Source organism: Neoarius graeffei, chromosome 27 (genome assembly GCF_027579695.1).
Source record: "Neoarius graeffei isolate fNeoGra1 chromosome 27, fNeoGra1.pri, whole genome shotgun sequence".
Taxonomy (NCBI): Eukaryota; Metazoa; Chordata; class Actinopteri; order Siluriformes; family Ariidae; genus Neoarius; species Neoarius graeffei.
This window is the reverse complement of record NC_083595.1, coordinates 24724123-24741660: the sequence shown is the minus strand read 5'-3', so window position 1 is coordinate 24741660 and position 17538 is coordinate 24724123. Positions and strand designations below refer to the sequence as shown.

The following is a 17538-nucleotide window of genomic DNA, read 5'->3' as shown; positions in this document are numbered from 1 at the left end:
AACAGCCGGGTACTGCTTCCATGGTGCTTTCTGCTTATCATTGACTCTTTTGATTTTGAATGGAGCAATATCATCCATAATTTGGGTCATATTTAAATTAAAAAATTCCAGTAAATCATCTACAGAGTCTGACATTTTGGTTGAGTTCTGAGAGAGAGCTTGCTTAAAAAGAGCACGTGTTGTCGTATATGACTCTCCTGCCTATAGTCGTTGAGCTATTCTGAATGTGAGGAGACATAGAAACTTCAAAGAAAACACAGAAATGATCAGATAAGGCCAGGTCAACAACAGTATAAGAAACAGTAAGACCCTTTGTGATGACGAGGTCAAGAGTATGACCACGAGAGTGGGTCGGCCCCTGTACATGTTGTACCAGGTTAAAGTTATCAATAATTGCAAATAGTTCTTTGGCATAAATGTTATCAGTATTATCTACATGCAAGTTAAAATCCCCAGATATAATAAGACAATCAAACTCTAAGCAAATGACTGATAACAATTCACCAAACTCTTCAAGAAAGACTTTGGCTGAATGTCTCGGAGGCCTGTAAATAGTTAATAATATGTTATGAGAGCATGTAACAAGTGCACATAAGTGTTCAAAGGACATAAAATCACCAAGTGAGGATTGTTTACATTGAAAAGAGACTTTGAATATATTTGCGATCCCTCCACCTTTCCCTTGTCGGGTAACATTCAAAAAATTAAAATTTGGGGGAGCTGCTTCGATAAGGGTGCTAGCACTATTTGCTTGATCCAGCCAGGTTTCGGTTAGAAGCAAAAAATCAAGATTGTGTTTACAAATAAGATCATTAATTAAAATGACTTGTTTAAAAGTGATCTAATGTTCAAAAGGGCTAGTTTTACAGTAATATTTGGTTGTGCACTCTGATGCTGTTTTAAAACAGGAAGGAGATTAGATTGGTTCACCCCCAGGGTTAAATGTGCTCTATGTTTTCTGTTTCTTATCAACACAGGAATAGTGTCAACATCGGATCCCTGCTTTTTTCTACATCCATTTGCAGGGACCCAGAGTACATCAAACAAGACTTTCTAAATGTTCCATTTGGTTTGAGGGTGAAAGGACTGGAGATGACATGTATCTTTTGGATGGTGAAAAAGATTTGTAGCCAGCTGAAAGTCCTGGACGAACACAATTTTGATGAACTGGGTACACTGCTTGTCGCGACAAATTTGGGCTAGAAAAAGAGAGTGTAGCCATAGGAAGCAATTTTTTCATGCTATTTGGGAAATCCATCCGAGGAGAAGTGGAGTCGTCTGTCCTTGAATGTTGGGAGGCCTGCAAGTCAGATGTTTGTGTGTCCTTGATGACGACTTGCAAAGATGATTGTTTAGGCTTTGTAACTATGTCAGTCTGCGACATCTTATCAACTGTTTTCCTCGGTGCTGGCTGAGAAAAGATTGCAAGTTTGTAGTGGTCTGCTAAGACTTTGGCTCCAATCCAGCTGAGTTCAGTGCTATTTGGCTTGTAGAATTCTTTGCGATTCCAAAAAAGATTAAAATTGTCTATGAAATTCATACCAAATGAACAAGTTTTTCCAAGCCAGGTGTTAAGACTGAAGAGTCGAGAAAAAGCAAAACTTCCTCTCGCTGGGAGTGGGCCACTGATAAAAGATTGAATTCCAGTCTTATAGAGCTCAGAAAAAAGTTTTCTGAAATCATCTTGGACAAACAGCTGTTCTCTGAAAACATCGTTTGCTCCCACATGTACAACGATACGCTTAATCGTTTTATGCTCGGACATGAGTTTCAAAATGCTGTCTTTGGTGTCAGAGATGGATGCATTTGGAAGACAACAAATAATCATCTCATAACCTTTTAATTGTCTTACAGTGGAATCACCAAGAACAAGGGTTGTGGGATCAGGTGGTGTTACGAGCTGCTTTTTGCCTCTTCTCACAGCTCTTCGATCTTGGTGCGATCTCTTTTTTTACTATGTGTTTGTCCACTTGACAAATCCTCCTCCACATCCCTGAGGCATTCAAATTTGTTCTGAAGCTTTATGGGCTGTGGATTTTCCATAGGATTGTAGATCCTATTGTAATTTGTAGAACGAGCTGGTGTTGAAGTAATTACTTTTCTGTTTTTGTTTTTGGGCTTAGCACCCATCATTTGCCAGTTTTCAGTACTCACATTTTGTACAGCTTGAGTGATGAATTCTTCCACTTGGTCTGCGATGTCCCCAGTCTGTCGGAGCGCAATCTCTGCATTCTCAGCCACTGTTTCTGTATTCCTTTCCTGAGATATCGCTTTTAATTCGTCCATCTTTGGCAGAGCATTAATCTTTGATTCCAGAATAGAAATCCTCTGTTCTAATTCCATGCATTTTCTGCAGGATTTTTGCTTCCTGGCATTTAAAAAAAAAAAAAAAGTGGAAATTAAAATTAAAAGCTTATAAAGATGAAGAAAAGAGAAAAAAAAAAGTGGAAATTCAATGAGAAAGTAAAGTATAGAAATAAAGATTAAAAAAGCAGGAGCAAAGCAAAGAAGCGTCCTACTCGCTTGAGTAGGAGGAGCAAAAAAGGGTTTTGCTGGGTTCCTTCGACCCTCCACCTCACCTGCTGGTGCCGGCTTCTTCTTTGTCGGCAAGAAGGATGGGGGGCTCCGACCAGGTATTGACTACAGGGGCCTGAACAAGATCACTGTGCGCAACCGATATCCCCTTCCGCTGATGTCCACAGCTTTCGACCTGCTCCAAGGCGCCACCGTCTTCACCAAGTTGGACCTACGGAACGCATACCACCTCATCCGTATCCGACAGGGAGACGAGTGGAAGACTGCCTTTAACACCCCGTCTGGGCACTACGAATACCAGGTGATGCCCTTCGGACTCACCAACGCACCAGCTGTTTTTCAGGCCCTAATCAATGACGTCTTAAGGGACATGATTAACCTGTATGTTTTTGTCTACCTCGACGACATCCTTATCTTTTCCAAGACCGTGCAGGAGCACCGCCACCATGTCCGCCAGGTTCTCCAGAGGCTGCTACAGAACAATCTGTTCGCCAAGGCCCAGAAATGCGAATTTCATGTTCCCGAGGTCTCCTTTCTGGGATTTATTGTACGGACAGGCCAACTCCAAATGGACCCTGCCAAGACCCTGGCTGTCCGGGACTGGCCTACTCCCAAGTCTGTTAAGGAGGTTCAGCGGTTCTTAGGATTCGCTAACTTCTACCGCAAGTTCATCAGGAACTTCAGTTCTGTAGCAGCACCCATGTCGGACCTCACCAAAGGGACAGGTGGATCTTATGTCTGGTCTCCTCAGGCGGAAAAGGCATTCAAAGACCTCAAGGACAGCTTCTGCATGGCACCCATTCTGGTCCTCCCGGACACCTCCCAACCATTCATCGTGGAGGTGGACGCCTCGGACAGTGAAGTCGGCGTGGTGCTCTCTCAACGTTCGGAAGGAAAGCTGCACCCCTGCGCTTACTTCTCCCACCGCCTGAGTCCTGCGGAGTCCCGGTGCGATGTGGGGGATCGAGAACTGCTAGCGGTCAAACTGGCCCTTGAGGAGTGGAGGCACTGGCTGGAAGGAGCGCAACATCCATTCCTGGTTTGGACTGACCACAAGAACCTGGAGTACCTCCAGCAAGCCAAGAGACTGAACCCTCGACAGGCTAGGTGGGCCCTGTTTTTCAGTCGGTTTGACTTCACCCTCTCATACCGCCCCGGCTCCAAGAACACCAAACCTGACGCACTGTCCAGGCTGTTCTCTGCCACTAACAGGGAGAGTGAAGTCGGGCCTATTATCCCTGTGTCCTGGATTGTGGCCCCTGTCCGCTGGGGTATTGAGGAGGCTGTACGACGAGCTCAACGCCAGGACCCCGGTCCTGGGACGGGGCCACCGGGCCTCTTGTACGTCCCACATCAAGCCCAGGCCAAGGTTCTCCAGTGGGGTCACTCTTCCCCTCTCACTGCCCACCCAGGAGCTCGGAGGACCCTGGACTTCCTGAAAAGACACTTCTGGTGGCCTAACATGGAGAAGGAAGTAAGGTCATTTGTCCTGTCCTGTGAGGTTTGCACCAGAACCAAGAACCCGTGACAGCGTCCCCAGGGTCTCCTGCATCCTCTGACCATTCCCCAGCGTCCCTGGTCCCACGTGGCAGTCGACTTCATCACGGGTCTCCCTGAGTCACAAGGTAACATGGTCATTTTGGTCATAGTTGACAGATTCTCCAAGGCCTGCCGCTTCATACCACTGTGCAAACTCCCCTCTGCTCTTGAAATAGCTAAACTTATGTTTAATCATGTCTTCCAAGTCTTTGGTCTCCCACAGGACATCGTCTCAGACCGAGGGCCCCAGTTCTCCTCCCGAGTGTGGCACGGGTTCTGCAAGGTCATCGGAGCCACTGCCAGCCTCTCCTCTGGGTTTCACCCACAGTCCAATGGTCAGACAGAGAGGCTCAACCAGGACCTGGAAACCACCCTGCGAGGCCTGGCTATGGATAACCTGACATCGTGGAGCACCTGGCTGCCATGGGCAGAGTACGCCCACAACACCTTGCAGTCATCAGCCACCAAGCTGTCGCCATTCCAGTGCCAATTCAGGTTCCAGCCACCTCTGTTCCCGGACCAGGAGGAGGACGCGGGGGTGCCCTCGGTCAACCAATATGTGAGATGGTGTCGCAAGACCTGGAGCAAGGTCAGGAAGACCCTCATACAGACCTCCAGAACCAACCAGACTCAGGCCAACTGCCATAGAAGACCTGCACACGCTTTCCGCCCTGGGCAGCGGGTTTGGCTGTCCACTAAGGACCTTCCGCTGCGGGTGGAGAACCGCAAGCTTGCTCCTCGCTACATTGGCCCCTTCAAGGTGGTGCGCAGGGTGAACCCTGTCTCCTACCGGCTCCAGTTGCCCCGGACTCTGAGGATCAACCCCACTTTCCATGTTTCCCTGTTGCGGCCCGTACTGACGTCTACGTATGACCCTGCCCCTAGGAACCCCCCACCCCCACGCATCTTCCAGGGTCAGACTGTGTTCACTGTGCATCGCCTGCTTGACTCCTGCCGGGTCCGCGGCGGGTTGCAATATCTGGTGGACTGGGAGGGCTATGGTCCTGAGGAGCGCTGCTGGGTTCCTGCTCGGGATGTCCTAGATAAAGAACTGTGTCGGGACTTCCATTCGGCCCATCCGGATCGCCCTGGGAACGTCAGGAGATGCTCCTAGAGGGGGGGGGGGGGGTCCTGTTAGGACTAGGACTGTTTTGGCCTCTAGAGGCCGCTGTTATTTCCTTTTCGTGTCATGTTTGTTTTGGCCTCTAGAGGCCGCCACTGTTCCTGTGTTTTGTGTCTGTGTTAATTGCCTGTTTAGTCCTGATTATTTTCACCTGTGTTCAATTTAGTTTGTGTATTTATACCCCCTTAGTTCAATTCTCTTGTCACGGAGTCTTTGTGCTTTTATGTTTATCTCCAGTTTCCTCTGTACCGTGTTCTTTGTTTTGCACTTTGCTTTTCTTTTGGACCTAGTAGTTACTGTGTTTTTGGATCTTCTGAGCTTTGGTATTTTTGCTTTTTTCTCTTCTGTTTTTTTGGCTTTTGTTTTGTACTTTTGGATTTTTTATTTTTTCCCTTATATCTTCTGAGCGTTTTTGGATTATTACTTTTTGGATTTTTTTTTGTGTATATATTGTAAATAAACCTTTTGATACCTTTTTCTACTTCTGCCTCACGCCTCTGCATTTGAGTCATCCCCCTGGTGGCTTAGTGGGAGTTTGCTGGATTATTACACCAACAAACCAGGTTCGAATCCTAGCAAAACCCTAACAAAGTTTGTGAACCCTTTAGAATTTTCGATATTTCTGCATAAATATGACCTAAAATGTCATCAGATTTTCACACAAGTCCTAAAAGTAGATTAAGAGAACCTAGTTAAACAAATGAGGCAAAAATATTATACTTGGTCATTTATTTATTGAGGAAATTGATCCAGTATTACATATCTGTGAGTGGCAAAAGTATGTGAACCTCTAGGATTAGCAGTTAATTTGAAGGTGAAATTAGAGTCAGGTGTTTTCAATCAATGGGATGACAATCAGATGTGAGTGGGCACCCTGTTTTATTTAAAGAACAGGGATCAATCAAAGTCTGATCTTCACAACACATGTTTGTGGAAGTGTATCATGGCATGAACAAAGGAGATTTCTGAGGACCTCAGAAAAAGCGTTGTTGATGCTCATCAGGCTGGAAAAGGTTACAAAACCATCTCTAAAGAGTTTGGACTCCACCAATCCACAGTCAGACAGATTGTGTCCAAATGGAGGAAATTCAAGACCATTGTTACCCTCCCCAGGAGTGGTCGACCAACAAAGATCAAACCAAAAGCAAGGCGTGTAATAGTCGGCAAGGTCTCAAAGGACCCCAGTGTAACTTCTAAGCAACTGAAGGCCTCTCTCACATTGGCTAATGTTCATGAGTCCACCATCAGGAGAACACTGAACAACAATGGTGTGCATGGCAGGGTTGCAAGGAGAAAGCCACTGCTCTCCAAAAAGAACATTGCTGTTCATCTGCAGTTTGCTAAAGATTATGTGGACAAGCCAGAAGGCTATTGGAAAAATGCTTTGTGGATGGATGAGACCAAAATAGAACATTCTGGTTTAAATGAGAAGCATTATGTTTGGAGAAAGGAAAACAGTGCATTCCAGCACAAGAACCTTATCCCACCTGTGAAACGTGGTGGTGGTTGTATCATGGTTTGGGCCTGTTTTGCTGCATCTGGGCCAGGATGGCTTGCCATCATTGATGGAACAATGAATTCTGAATTATACCAGCAAATTCTAAAAGAAAATGTCAGGACATCTGTCCATGAACTGAATCTCAAGAGAAGGTGGGTCATGCAGCAAGACAACGACCCTAAGAACACAAGTCATTCTACCAAAGAATGGTTAAAGAAGAATAAAGTTAATGTTTTGGAATGGCCAAGTCAAAGTCCTGACCTTAACCCAATCAAAATGTTGTGGAAGGACCTGAAGCGAGCAGTTCATGTGAGGAAACCCACCAACATCCCAGAGTTGAAGCTGTTCTGTATGGAGGAATGGGCTAAAATTCCTCCAAGCCAGTGTGCAGGACTGATCAACAGTTACCGGAATCGTTTAGTTGCAGTTATTGCTGCACAAGGGGGTCACACCAGATACTGAAAGCAAAGGTTCACATACTTTTGCCACTCACAGATATGTAATATTGGATCATTTTCCTCAATAAATAAATGACCAAGTATAATATTTTTGTCTCATTTGTTTAACTGGGTTCTCTCCATCTACTTTAGGACTTGTGTGAAAATCTGATGTTGTTTCAGCTCATATTTATGCAGAAATATCGAAAATTCTCAAGGGTTCACAAACACTCAAGCACCACTGTAGAGTCCCACTCAAAGGCTGGGGAAGGTGAACCACCCACCTCTGATTAAAGTGTGTTAACATTCTCCTTTTAATAAAGTTAAATAAATAAATAAATAAATAAATCCTATGGTATAGAGTTTTTTTTTTTTAAACAAAAATTTCATTTAGTATCAAATGGTGGACTCTATTTCACCATCGGCCTTGCAAGATTAAGGGTGATTTTAATCAGTAAATGGCATTTTTAAGCCATTTTCAACCCATAAAATGCAGATCTTTATAAATGTGTAATTTTGTCAATATTAACACTAGCACTGATTTGTTTCATCACAGTGAAATCACGTAATTTATTTTACAGCTCAAAAACATGTTTAAGTGGGCAGTACCTCTAAGAGCTCCATAATGACTAAGACAGCAAGCAAGTTGGTGTGACAGAAATACTGCGTTTGGGTTTGAGGGAACACATTTATTATTATGTATCTTATATAGCATAAATTGATACAACAGATCGCAAAAATATTTTGGTATTTTGGTTTGTCATTATTGGTTTACTAGTATTTCTGCTTCAAAATTTAAGTACCGTATTTTTCGGACTATAAGTCGCACTTTTTTTCATGGTTCAGCTAGCCATGCGACTTATACTCCGGTGCGACGTATATACGTTTTTTTTTTTTTCACCGCGGAATAACTGGAGCTGATGCCGAGTCTGACGACAGCCACGCAGAAGAAGAGGAAACAGGGCTTCGTCTGCCGCTGGAGGCAGAGTTGTTCAGAAGCGACACCGAGGATGAGGAATTCAATGGATTTGCTGATTTGGAGTGAAATCGCCAGCTTGATAAACTTGATTGACCTGTGTTTTATTAATGATAGGCCTATAGTTATTTAAATAAGTTATGTAATGATTTTAGGCAGTGCTTAATTTGTGAAGTGGGAGGTCCCAGAACGCAGGAGGTGGGTGGGTCCGGCGACTCAAAAAAAAAAAAAAGGTGGGGCGTGGTTTACTATAACTTTACGAACACGCGCTTATTGTGTGTGTAAAAAAATAATAATATCAGACATTATGATCTTAGAAAACGCTTTAGTGACGAACAGTTACAGACAGTAATATGTCGTGATATGTTATAAAATGTTATTTTTATTAGGCTATATATTAAATTATATATTAAATTTATCTTCTAAAATAACAGACTGTACTCATCACAACCGGTTTATTTCACCATTGGAGATCAGATCACACAAGACATGAGTTAAATTACTCTTTTTAAGGATTTAAGTAGGGGATTTAAAAGCGGTTGTTGTTTTTTTTCACTAGACGGTTGTCTTTGGAGATGATATACCTATAGCCTACTTGACCTCTGATTTAATGAAATAAAATTCGACAAAAATGAAGAATGACTCTCCTCGATGATGACTACAGCTTTAATAACACAGATGAAAGAGCCATGGGGCGATAATAAGCCCTACCGGTAAAAATAATCTAAAAGCAAACTGATTAATGCATCAGTAATAGGCTACTAATATTAGTTATAATAATAATACTATAGGCTATTAGTAATAACGATAGTGATAGTATTAAAGATAGTAGTAGATATTTAAAATAATCAGACTAGGCTACTTACAGGGCAAAGGGCGCGTTATCACTGCTCAGCTGTTCGTTTATTAAATAAACAATGCAGTCGCGCAGTAACCACGCGCCGCTTATCAGATACAATCACAGATTCTATGGATAGAATAACCCTTCAAAAAAGTGCGACTTATAGTCCGGTGCGACGTATATATGTTTTTTTCGTCTTCATAATGCATTTTTTGGCTGATGCGACTTAAACTCCGGCGCGACGTATAGTCCGGAAAATACGGTAATTAAAAAAAACAGGTTTTTTTAATGACTAACCTAAAATTGAAGAGATGGAATTGTTCAGCCAAAGAACTGTGTTCTCTGAACCTGACTTTTGCCTTTTCAGCTGTTTGAGGACACCAAAAGCAACTAAGTAGTGTGTGGGTAAGGCAGGTTTTATGTTCCAGTCATATACACAGATTTGCAAATTAATACTTACGTGTCTGTGTCCTTGGTGACAAGCAATGCAGACAAACTGTCTAGTTTACTGGGATCGAAATTCTTCACTTCTACACTTCCAAATACACTTAATTAAAGAAAACAAATAAATAACAATAGCATTATTATAACAAAAGTAAACTTTACACGACAGTACTGACTTAGTAGGATGTCTGAACTTTTGCACATGACATAGCAGCCCCCTCCCCCATTTTTTACATTTCTCAAATATAAAATGCATTAATATTTACAGATTTTACTTGTTTGTTACTGATGTTGTTTTTGCTTCTTTTCACTTCAAAAAATCAACAAAATATGTAATTTCTTGAGAGGTACCCCAAACTTTTGTATACACCTATGTTGCCACCAGCTGGTTAGAAACATGGTTAACTAATCAGAAAAATGTATTTTTTCCATTTTCTGTTTGAAAGCCAGCTCACTACACTCTGAGCTCAGGCATATCGATGAAGAACCAAAGCTTTACTGCAGGAAAAGAAAATATATCCTACAATATAATCCTAAATATATTTTCCTAAAATATATTTTATAAACTAAAATGTCACTTTCCTGCCGATTACATGTTTTATATATATATATATATATATATATATATATATATATATATATATATATATATATATAAAAACAGGTCAGAGTCAGTACTGCTGTCTTTGCTACTGGTAACATTGTAACCCAGTACAACCTGCCACATGGGTGGGTAGTTGGCATCTAAATCGGCTCCCCCACCAACATATTACTGTATGCTGGTGAGAAGGGTGGCATGTCACCCTGCAGGATTAAAAACAAGACCTGACAAAGGGCGGATGAGCTCCTCGTGAGCCAACGGTCAACATGCAATTTTAAGCCTAACACGCGGGGATGTAGAAATACCGGGGTTGGTATGCAGGCACGCAGTAAGCCCACTGGGGGTGACACCTCCCTTAGCCTTTTGGCAGTTGTCTAGGAGAAGGAAAACTCTGATATAAATCCTGATCTCGTTGCTAATCCGGACATCTTGCATCTGCTTGTCTCTGGGTTTTTTAGCTTTGTTAGTCGGAGTCACTGCAGTGTTGTGCAAGCTGTATGTGACTTAAATCCAAGCACGGGCATTGCTGACATATAACATCTTCTTCTGTCTGTATGTGTTTGAAGTCCAGTGGCGATGGTGATGTGGTGATGCGTACAGGTCTGACGGACTGGCAGTACATAGCTGCTGACCTGCACACATGATGGCCTTTGGTAGATATAAAGTTGCTTGTTCAGCTTCATGAGGCAGAGATGGCATTCGGTTGCTTCCAAAGGTGTCTGAGCAGCCTTTTTTAGATCACTGCTCACCAGGAATCTGGAAGGGTCTAGAAAAGGTGACCTAAACATTGCCTGTCTCACTTAGTCTGGCCAGTGTAGCATGGCTGGCAGACGTCCTTCCAAGTGCTCAAAATCATATGGATAAAAGAAAAATCAAACTTAACATCACTTGCTGGAATGTAAGAACACTCAATGATAATCAGACTGGTTCATCTCCTGCTAGGCATACAGCTCTTGTAGCCAGAGAACTCAATTGTGTCAGGGTAAACAGACAAGGACCCAAGAGCACAAGTTAAATGTTGAGTTTTATTGATTGCAGGGGAAAGGGAGTTGAGAGGATGTGTGTGAAGTTCAGTGGCTGGAAGACTGAGAGGCAGGGATGGCTGGTGGGAGCATGGTGGTAATGTCTGCAATCTCCCATCCAAGTACTAACCAGGCTCAACCCTGCTTAGCTTCTGAAATCAGCCAGGATCAGGCATTGTCAGAGTAGAGTGGCTGTAAGCTGATAGCACTTGGGTTTCAGGCAGTCTCCCAGCAAGCAGTCCCTCAGCAGACAGACAGGACAGCACAACAGGCAGGAGTTAGGGAACAGGCTGGAACACAGAGTCACAGATCAGGTAGCAAGATTAGGGACAGAAATGCAGGGTCAGGTTACCAGGACTGAAGAGTTGACGGAGTCGATGCCTTGAAGACGATCTGACACTGAAGCTTGGGAGGACTGCAGTTTAAATACCCACAGAGGAGGAGCAGGTAATAGGCAACAGCCAATGACAGCTACTGAAAGTTAATAAGAGAAGGAGTATGCGGGCGTGGCAGGTAATACTGAGTGGAGAGGAGTGGAATTGTTACCTGAAGAGAGGAAAACCACAGGTAGGACCATGACAGAACCCCCCCCCAAGGGATGGCTCCAGAAGTCCCTAAGCGCAGACCCACCAAGATGGGCGGGAGGAGGGGGAATACCGGTGGAGGGTCAGAATTCCTCTGACCAATCAGTGTCCATAGCCTCCACACCATCTTCACTGTCGGAAGACTCGGACGCTGGAGCAGGGTTGGCGGCAGGGTCCGGAAGTGGCTCCGTATGGTGAGAACCCCTACGTCGACCCCGTCGGATGGAGGGCTGGTCAGGGTGTAGGCGATGGAAGTCGGCGATGAGGGCCGGATCCAAAATCCTTCCAGCGGGGACCCATGCCCTCTCCTCAGGACCATACCCCTCCCAGTCTACCAAGTATTGGATGCCCCTACCCCTTCGTCGAGAGCGGAGCATCGCCGGACCGTGTAGACTGGTCCACCATCAATGAAGCGTGGAGGAAGAGGCGGCGGTGTTGCTGGGACCAGGGGGCTCTCGTGCACCGGTTTGGAGACGTGGAAGGTGGGATGTATCCTCATGGTCTTGGGCAGCAGCAGCCGAACTGCCGTGGGACTGATGACCTTCTGTACAGGAAAGGGTCCGATGTAGCGAGGTGCCAATTTGCGTGACTCCACCCGTAGTGGTAGGTCTCGAGTAGACAACCATACCTTCTGGCCGACATGGTAAACGGGTGCAGGGGTCCTCCGCCGGTTAGCCCCAATAGCATAGCTGGTACTGGACTTCAGGAGTGCGGTGCGGGCCTGGGCCCACGTGCGGCGGCAGCGGCGGGCGTAGGCGAGAGCAGATGGGCAGGTGGCTTCTCCCTCCTGGCTGGCAAACAGAGGTGGTTGATAGCCATACACACACTGGAAGGGGGAGAGTCCGGTGGCAGAGCTGGTGAGGGAGTTGTGGGCATATTCCACCCAGAGCAGATGTTGAGCCCAGGCGTGGGGGTTGCGTGAAGCCACACACCTAAGTGCCTTCTCCAGTTCCTGATTCATGCGCTCCATTTGACCATTTGACTGTGGGTGAAACCCGGACGACAGACTGGCAGTGGCCCCGAGGAGGTGGCAGAATTCCCTCCAGAAACTGGTGGAGAACTGCGGTCCCCGGTCAGAAACGATATCCCTGGGCAGGCCGTGGACCCGAAAGACGTGTTCTAAGATGACCCGGGCAGTCTCCTTCGCAGTTGGCAGTTTTGGGAGAGGCACAAAGTGGGTCATCTTACTGAAGTGGTCCACAATGGTGAGGATGACCGTATTACCTTCCGATGGAGGAAGACCAGTAACAAAGTCCAGGGAGACATGGGACCAGGGATACATGGGTACTGGCAGGGGCTGGAGTAACCTGGCTGGGGGCTGACTGGGGGATTTGTGCTGGTTGCAAGTGGGGCAGGCTCTCACAAAGTCCTGGATGTCCTTCCTCATTGACGGCCACCAGAATCGCTGAGACAGCAGATGGAGGGAGCGTGTGACCCCGGGGTGACAGGCCAGGCGGGAGTCATGTCCCCATTGAATCACCTGAGACCTCAGGTCGGCTGGGACATAGAGACGGTTGGAGGGGCAAGTGCTGGGGCCTGGCTGGTCCCTGATGGTCTCTCGAACCTGCTCCTCGATGTCCCAGGTCAGGGCAGCAACGACACAGGGGCTTGGGAAGATGGGTGTTAATTCCTCCTTGGATGCCTCATCCCTCTGAAACATCTGGGAGAGTGCATCGGGCTTGATGTTGTGGGAGCCAGGACGGTAGGAAAGGACAAAGTTGAATCGGGAGAAGAATAGTGACCACCGGCGCTGGCAGGAGTTTAGCCTCCTGGCTGTCCGGATATATTCCAGGTTTTTGTGGTCTGTCCAGACCACAAACGGAACCTTGGACCCCTCCAACCAGTGGCGCCACTCCTCGAGGGCGAGCTTGACAGCCAGTAGCTCACGATTGCCAATGTCGTAGTTGCTTTCTGCTGGGGTCAGTCTTCGGGAGTAGAAGGCACAGGGGTGCATTTTTCCATCCTCTGCTGCTCGCTGGGAAAGCACTGCCCTGACTCCCACATCTGAAGCATCTACCTCCACCACAAACTGCGTCAGGCATACGGAGGATGGGAGCTGAAGTGAAACGGGCCTTGAGGGTTTCGAAGGCTTTGTCAGCTGCTGCAGTCCATTGGAAGGGCTGTTTGATGCTGGTCAGTGCGGTGAGTGGGGCTGCCATGGTGCTGTAGCCCCAGATGAACCTCCTATAGAAGTTGGCGAACCCCAGGAACTGCTGCAGTTTCTTACGGCTCTCTGGAACCGGCCACGATGTCACTGCCGACACCTTCGCAGGGTCCATTTGAATGCTGCCCTCGGTCACCACATATCCCAGGAACGAGACAGACTGAGCGTGGAACTCGCACTTCTCTGCTTTCACAAACAACGAATTTTCAAGCAGGCGGCGCAGGACCAACTGGATGTGGTGGGTGTGTTCAGACAGGGTTTTTGAGAAGATCAAAATATTGTCCAAGTAAACGAAAACGAACTTATTGAGCATGTCTCTAAGGATGTCATTTACCAGCGCCTGGAACACTGCTGGGGCATTGGTGAGACCGAATGGCATGACCAGATATTCATAATGTCCCGTCGGGGTGTTGAACGCAGTCTCCCACTCGTCGCCTTCTCTCACTCGCACCAGATGGTAAGCGTTCCAGAGATCTAGCTTGGTGAATACTGTGGCCCCTTGCAGCAGTTCAAAGGCGGAGGAGAGTAGTGGCAGAGGGTAGCGGTTCTTAACTGTAATGTCATTCAAGCCCCGGTAATCTATGCATGGGCAAAGAGAACCATCCTTCTTTCCCACGAAGAAAAATCCAGCTCCGGCAGGAGAGGACGATGGACAGATTAGGCCAGCGGCCAGAGAGTCATTTATGTAGTTCTCCATGGCCTTTCTTTCTGGGGCTGACAGGGAGTAGAGACAGCCCTTAGGGGATGCGGTGCCTGGCAGGAGGTCGATGGCGCAGTCGTATGGTCGGTGTGGGGGCAACGATGTGGCCTTGGACTTGTTGAACACCTCTCTCAGGTGGTGATAGCAGACAGGAACCTTGGCTATGTCGGGGGTGGAGCTGGTGGTCTCCTGGTTGGCTGGCAGGGCGGCTCCCTTCAAGCAGGTCTGATGGCAGCCCCTTCCCCACTCTTGTATGGTGCCAGTCTCCCAGTCAAGTTGGGGGTTGTGTAGACGGAGCCACGGGTACCCTAGGATGAGTGGTTGGCCGGGTGAGTGTAGGAGGTGGAACTGGATGGACTCCTGGTGGTTTCCTGACAGCAGCATGGTCACGGGGGTTGTGATGTGTGTAACTGTGCCGAAACGATGTCCACCCAACGCTCGTACAGGAACGGGTGGAGTGAGGTGGTGGCGACCCACACCCAGCTGCCGTGCGAACTCTGTATCCATGATGTTGGCTTCGGCTCCAGAGTCCACCAGGGCGGTAAGGGCACAAGTGGTGTTGGGAAGCTGAAGGCGGAGCTGAAGCAGGGGTTTACGGATGGAGGTTAGGCAGCGCTGTCGTTCCTCGGGGGAGAGGGAGGCACGGCCGATCTCCATGGGCTCAGACTGATTATGTCGGCTTTGGGGTGTGACAGGCGGGAACTGGGCAGCGGAAGACTCCCCCCGAGTGCGGGTGGCAGGTTGACTAGGACGCCCCTTCTCTCATCTACGGATCTGGATACGATGATCGATGCGCATGGCCTCATCGAGTGTCGGGGGTTGCTCATGGGAAACGAGCTTGTCCTTGAAGTAGTCCGCCAAACTGTGGAGGAAGGCGTCCACTAGCGCCGCCATGTTCCACAAACTGCACCTCGCTAGGGTACGAAAGTTGATGGAGTAGTCCTCCACCGTCCGGTTGCCCTGACGGATACTCATCAGTGCTCGTGATGCCTCTGTTTTTGACGAACCCAGGTCGAACACCTTTAACATCTCCTCTGCGAAGGCACAGACCAGGTCTGCCGGTCGAATTCTGCTGTCCCCCACAGCCAAGCCCAGCCAGTCAGGTGAGTGATGACGTACCCCACCTTGGCTCCCTCCGTCGAGAAGGTCCTGGGCTGCAGAGAGAACTGGATACAGCAGCTGGTCAGGAATGGCCAGACCTGGTTTGGGTCACCATTAAAACGTTCCGGATTACCGATCTTCGGTTCCAGGTCACCAGGAGCCAGAGCAGGAGGAACATGAGCGGATGGAGTGGTGAGGTTGGTGAGTACTTGCAGGACCTGGGTTAGCTGATGCTGCTGGAGGTCAAGCTGGAGCAGAGATGCAATGTCGCCGGACATCCGGTTTGTCTCCCTCTGTATGTTCCAGTCGCTGCAGGGCAGTCATTTCGGGCTCAATCACCATGCTGGTAAGGGAGGGCACTGGGTCCATGATGGTCAGATTGTTCTGTCAGGGTAAACAGACGAGGACCCAAGAGCGCAAGTTAAATGTTGAGTTTTATTGATAGCAGGGGAAAGGGAGTCAGGAAGATGTGCATGTGTGAAGTTCAGTGGCTGGAGGACTGAGAGGCAGGGATGGCTGGTGATGTCTGCAGTCTCCCATCCAAGTACTAACCAGGCTCAACCCTGCTTAGCTTCTGAGATCAGGCATTGTCAGAGTAGTGTGGCTGTAAGCTGATAGCACTTGGGTTTCAGGCAGTCTCCCAGCAAGCAGTCCCTCAGCAGACAGACAGGACAGCACAACAGGCAGGAGTTAGGGAACAGGCTGGAACACAGAGTCACAGATCACGTAGCAAGATTAGGGACAGAAATGCAGGGTCAGGTTACCAGGACTGAAGAGTTGACAGAGTCGATGCCTTGAAGACGATCTGACACTGAAGCTTGGGAGGACTGCAGTTTAAATACCCACAGAGGAGGAGCAGGTGATAGGCAACAGCCAATGACAGCTACTGAAAGTTAATAAGAGGAGGAGTATGCGGGCGTGGCAGGTAATACTGAGTGGAGAGGAGTGGAATTGTTACCTGAAGAGAGGAAAACCACAGGTAGGACCATGACAAATTGCTATGGTGTTGATATTGCGGCCCTGTCTGAGACACGTCTTCCTGACAACAGCAGACTCGAAGAGCAAGGTGGAGGGTTTACATTTTTCTGGAAGGCAAGGAAAGCTGAAGACTGTAGTGAGGCAGGTGTTGGGTTTGCAATTCACAGTAATCTGGTGTCTGGCTTGGCTGACTTATCTTGTGGCATCAGCGATCGGCTAATGACCCTTCATTTACATCTCCATGGAGGTTGCTATGCTACAATCATCAGTGTGTATGCCCCAACACTTTTTTCGGATGTAGTTGATAAGGTAGCCTTCTATGAAGAACTCCATAACCTTCTTCACTCTGTGCCAGGGACTGCTAAAATCATCGTTAGGCGATTTCAATGCCAGGGTAGGTTGTGACTGGGAGACGTGGAGCTGCCTTGGTAGATTTGGAACAGGGAAAATGAATGGAAATGGGCAGCTTCTTCTCCAACTGTGCACAGAATTTAAGTTGCACATTGCGAGCAGCCAATTTCAACACAAAGATGATCATGTGACAACCTGGATGCATCCAAGGTCTCAGCAATGGCATCTGCTAGACTATGTCATAGTTCGCCAATGTGACATGCAGGATGTCCACAATGTAAGATCCCTAAAAGGTGCAGACTGTTGGACAGACCACGCACGTGTATGATCCAAAATGTGATTGGTTATAAAGCCTCCTGCTAGGAATCGAAGGGCTGTAAAACTACCAAAACATCTATATATGGCAAAATTGCATGATCCTGTTATCAAGGATGCTCTAAAAGATTGCCTATCAGCTGCAGTCAACTCAACTTTGTGGGAAGCAGTTCGCGATCAGATCACTGCCGCAAAAGACACTGCTGGCCTAGTATCAGCCAAGAGCCATCACTGGTTTGATGAAAACGACCAGGCAATTAGAGAAATCCTGGCTGATACAGTAAGAACAAGATCCATGAACGGATACTTCAGAAGGACCTTCCTGTAGC

The 17538-nt window shown here is 47.2% G+C and overlaps 1 protein-coding gene across 7 annotated transcripts in view; it reads right to left on the bottom strand.

Annotated features, from left to right (window-relative positions):
- The window catches only part of LOC132875296 (ADP-ribosyl cyclase/cyclic ADP-ribose hydrolase 1), an 85560-nt gene that overhangs the window by 6253 nt on the left and 61769 nt on the right, over positions 1-17538 (bottom strand). For 5 of the 7 annotated variants that reach the window (XR_009651784.1, XM_060912046.1, XM_060912044.1 and 2 more), the window contains one exon: positions 9410-9496. The exons of the other annotated variants lie outside the window; for them this stretch is intronic. Coding sequence is in view for 4 of the 5 variants with exons in the window: in XM_060912046.1 (XP_060768029.1) it covers positions 9410-9496 (87 nt within the window). In the remaining variant the exon portion in view is untranslated. The remainder of the gene's footprint in view (positions 1-9409; positions 9497-17538) is intronic. 7 annotated transcript variants of the gene reach the window in all.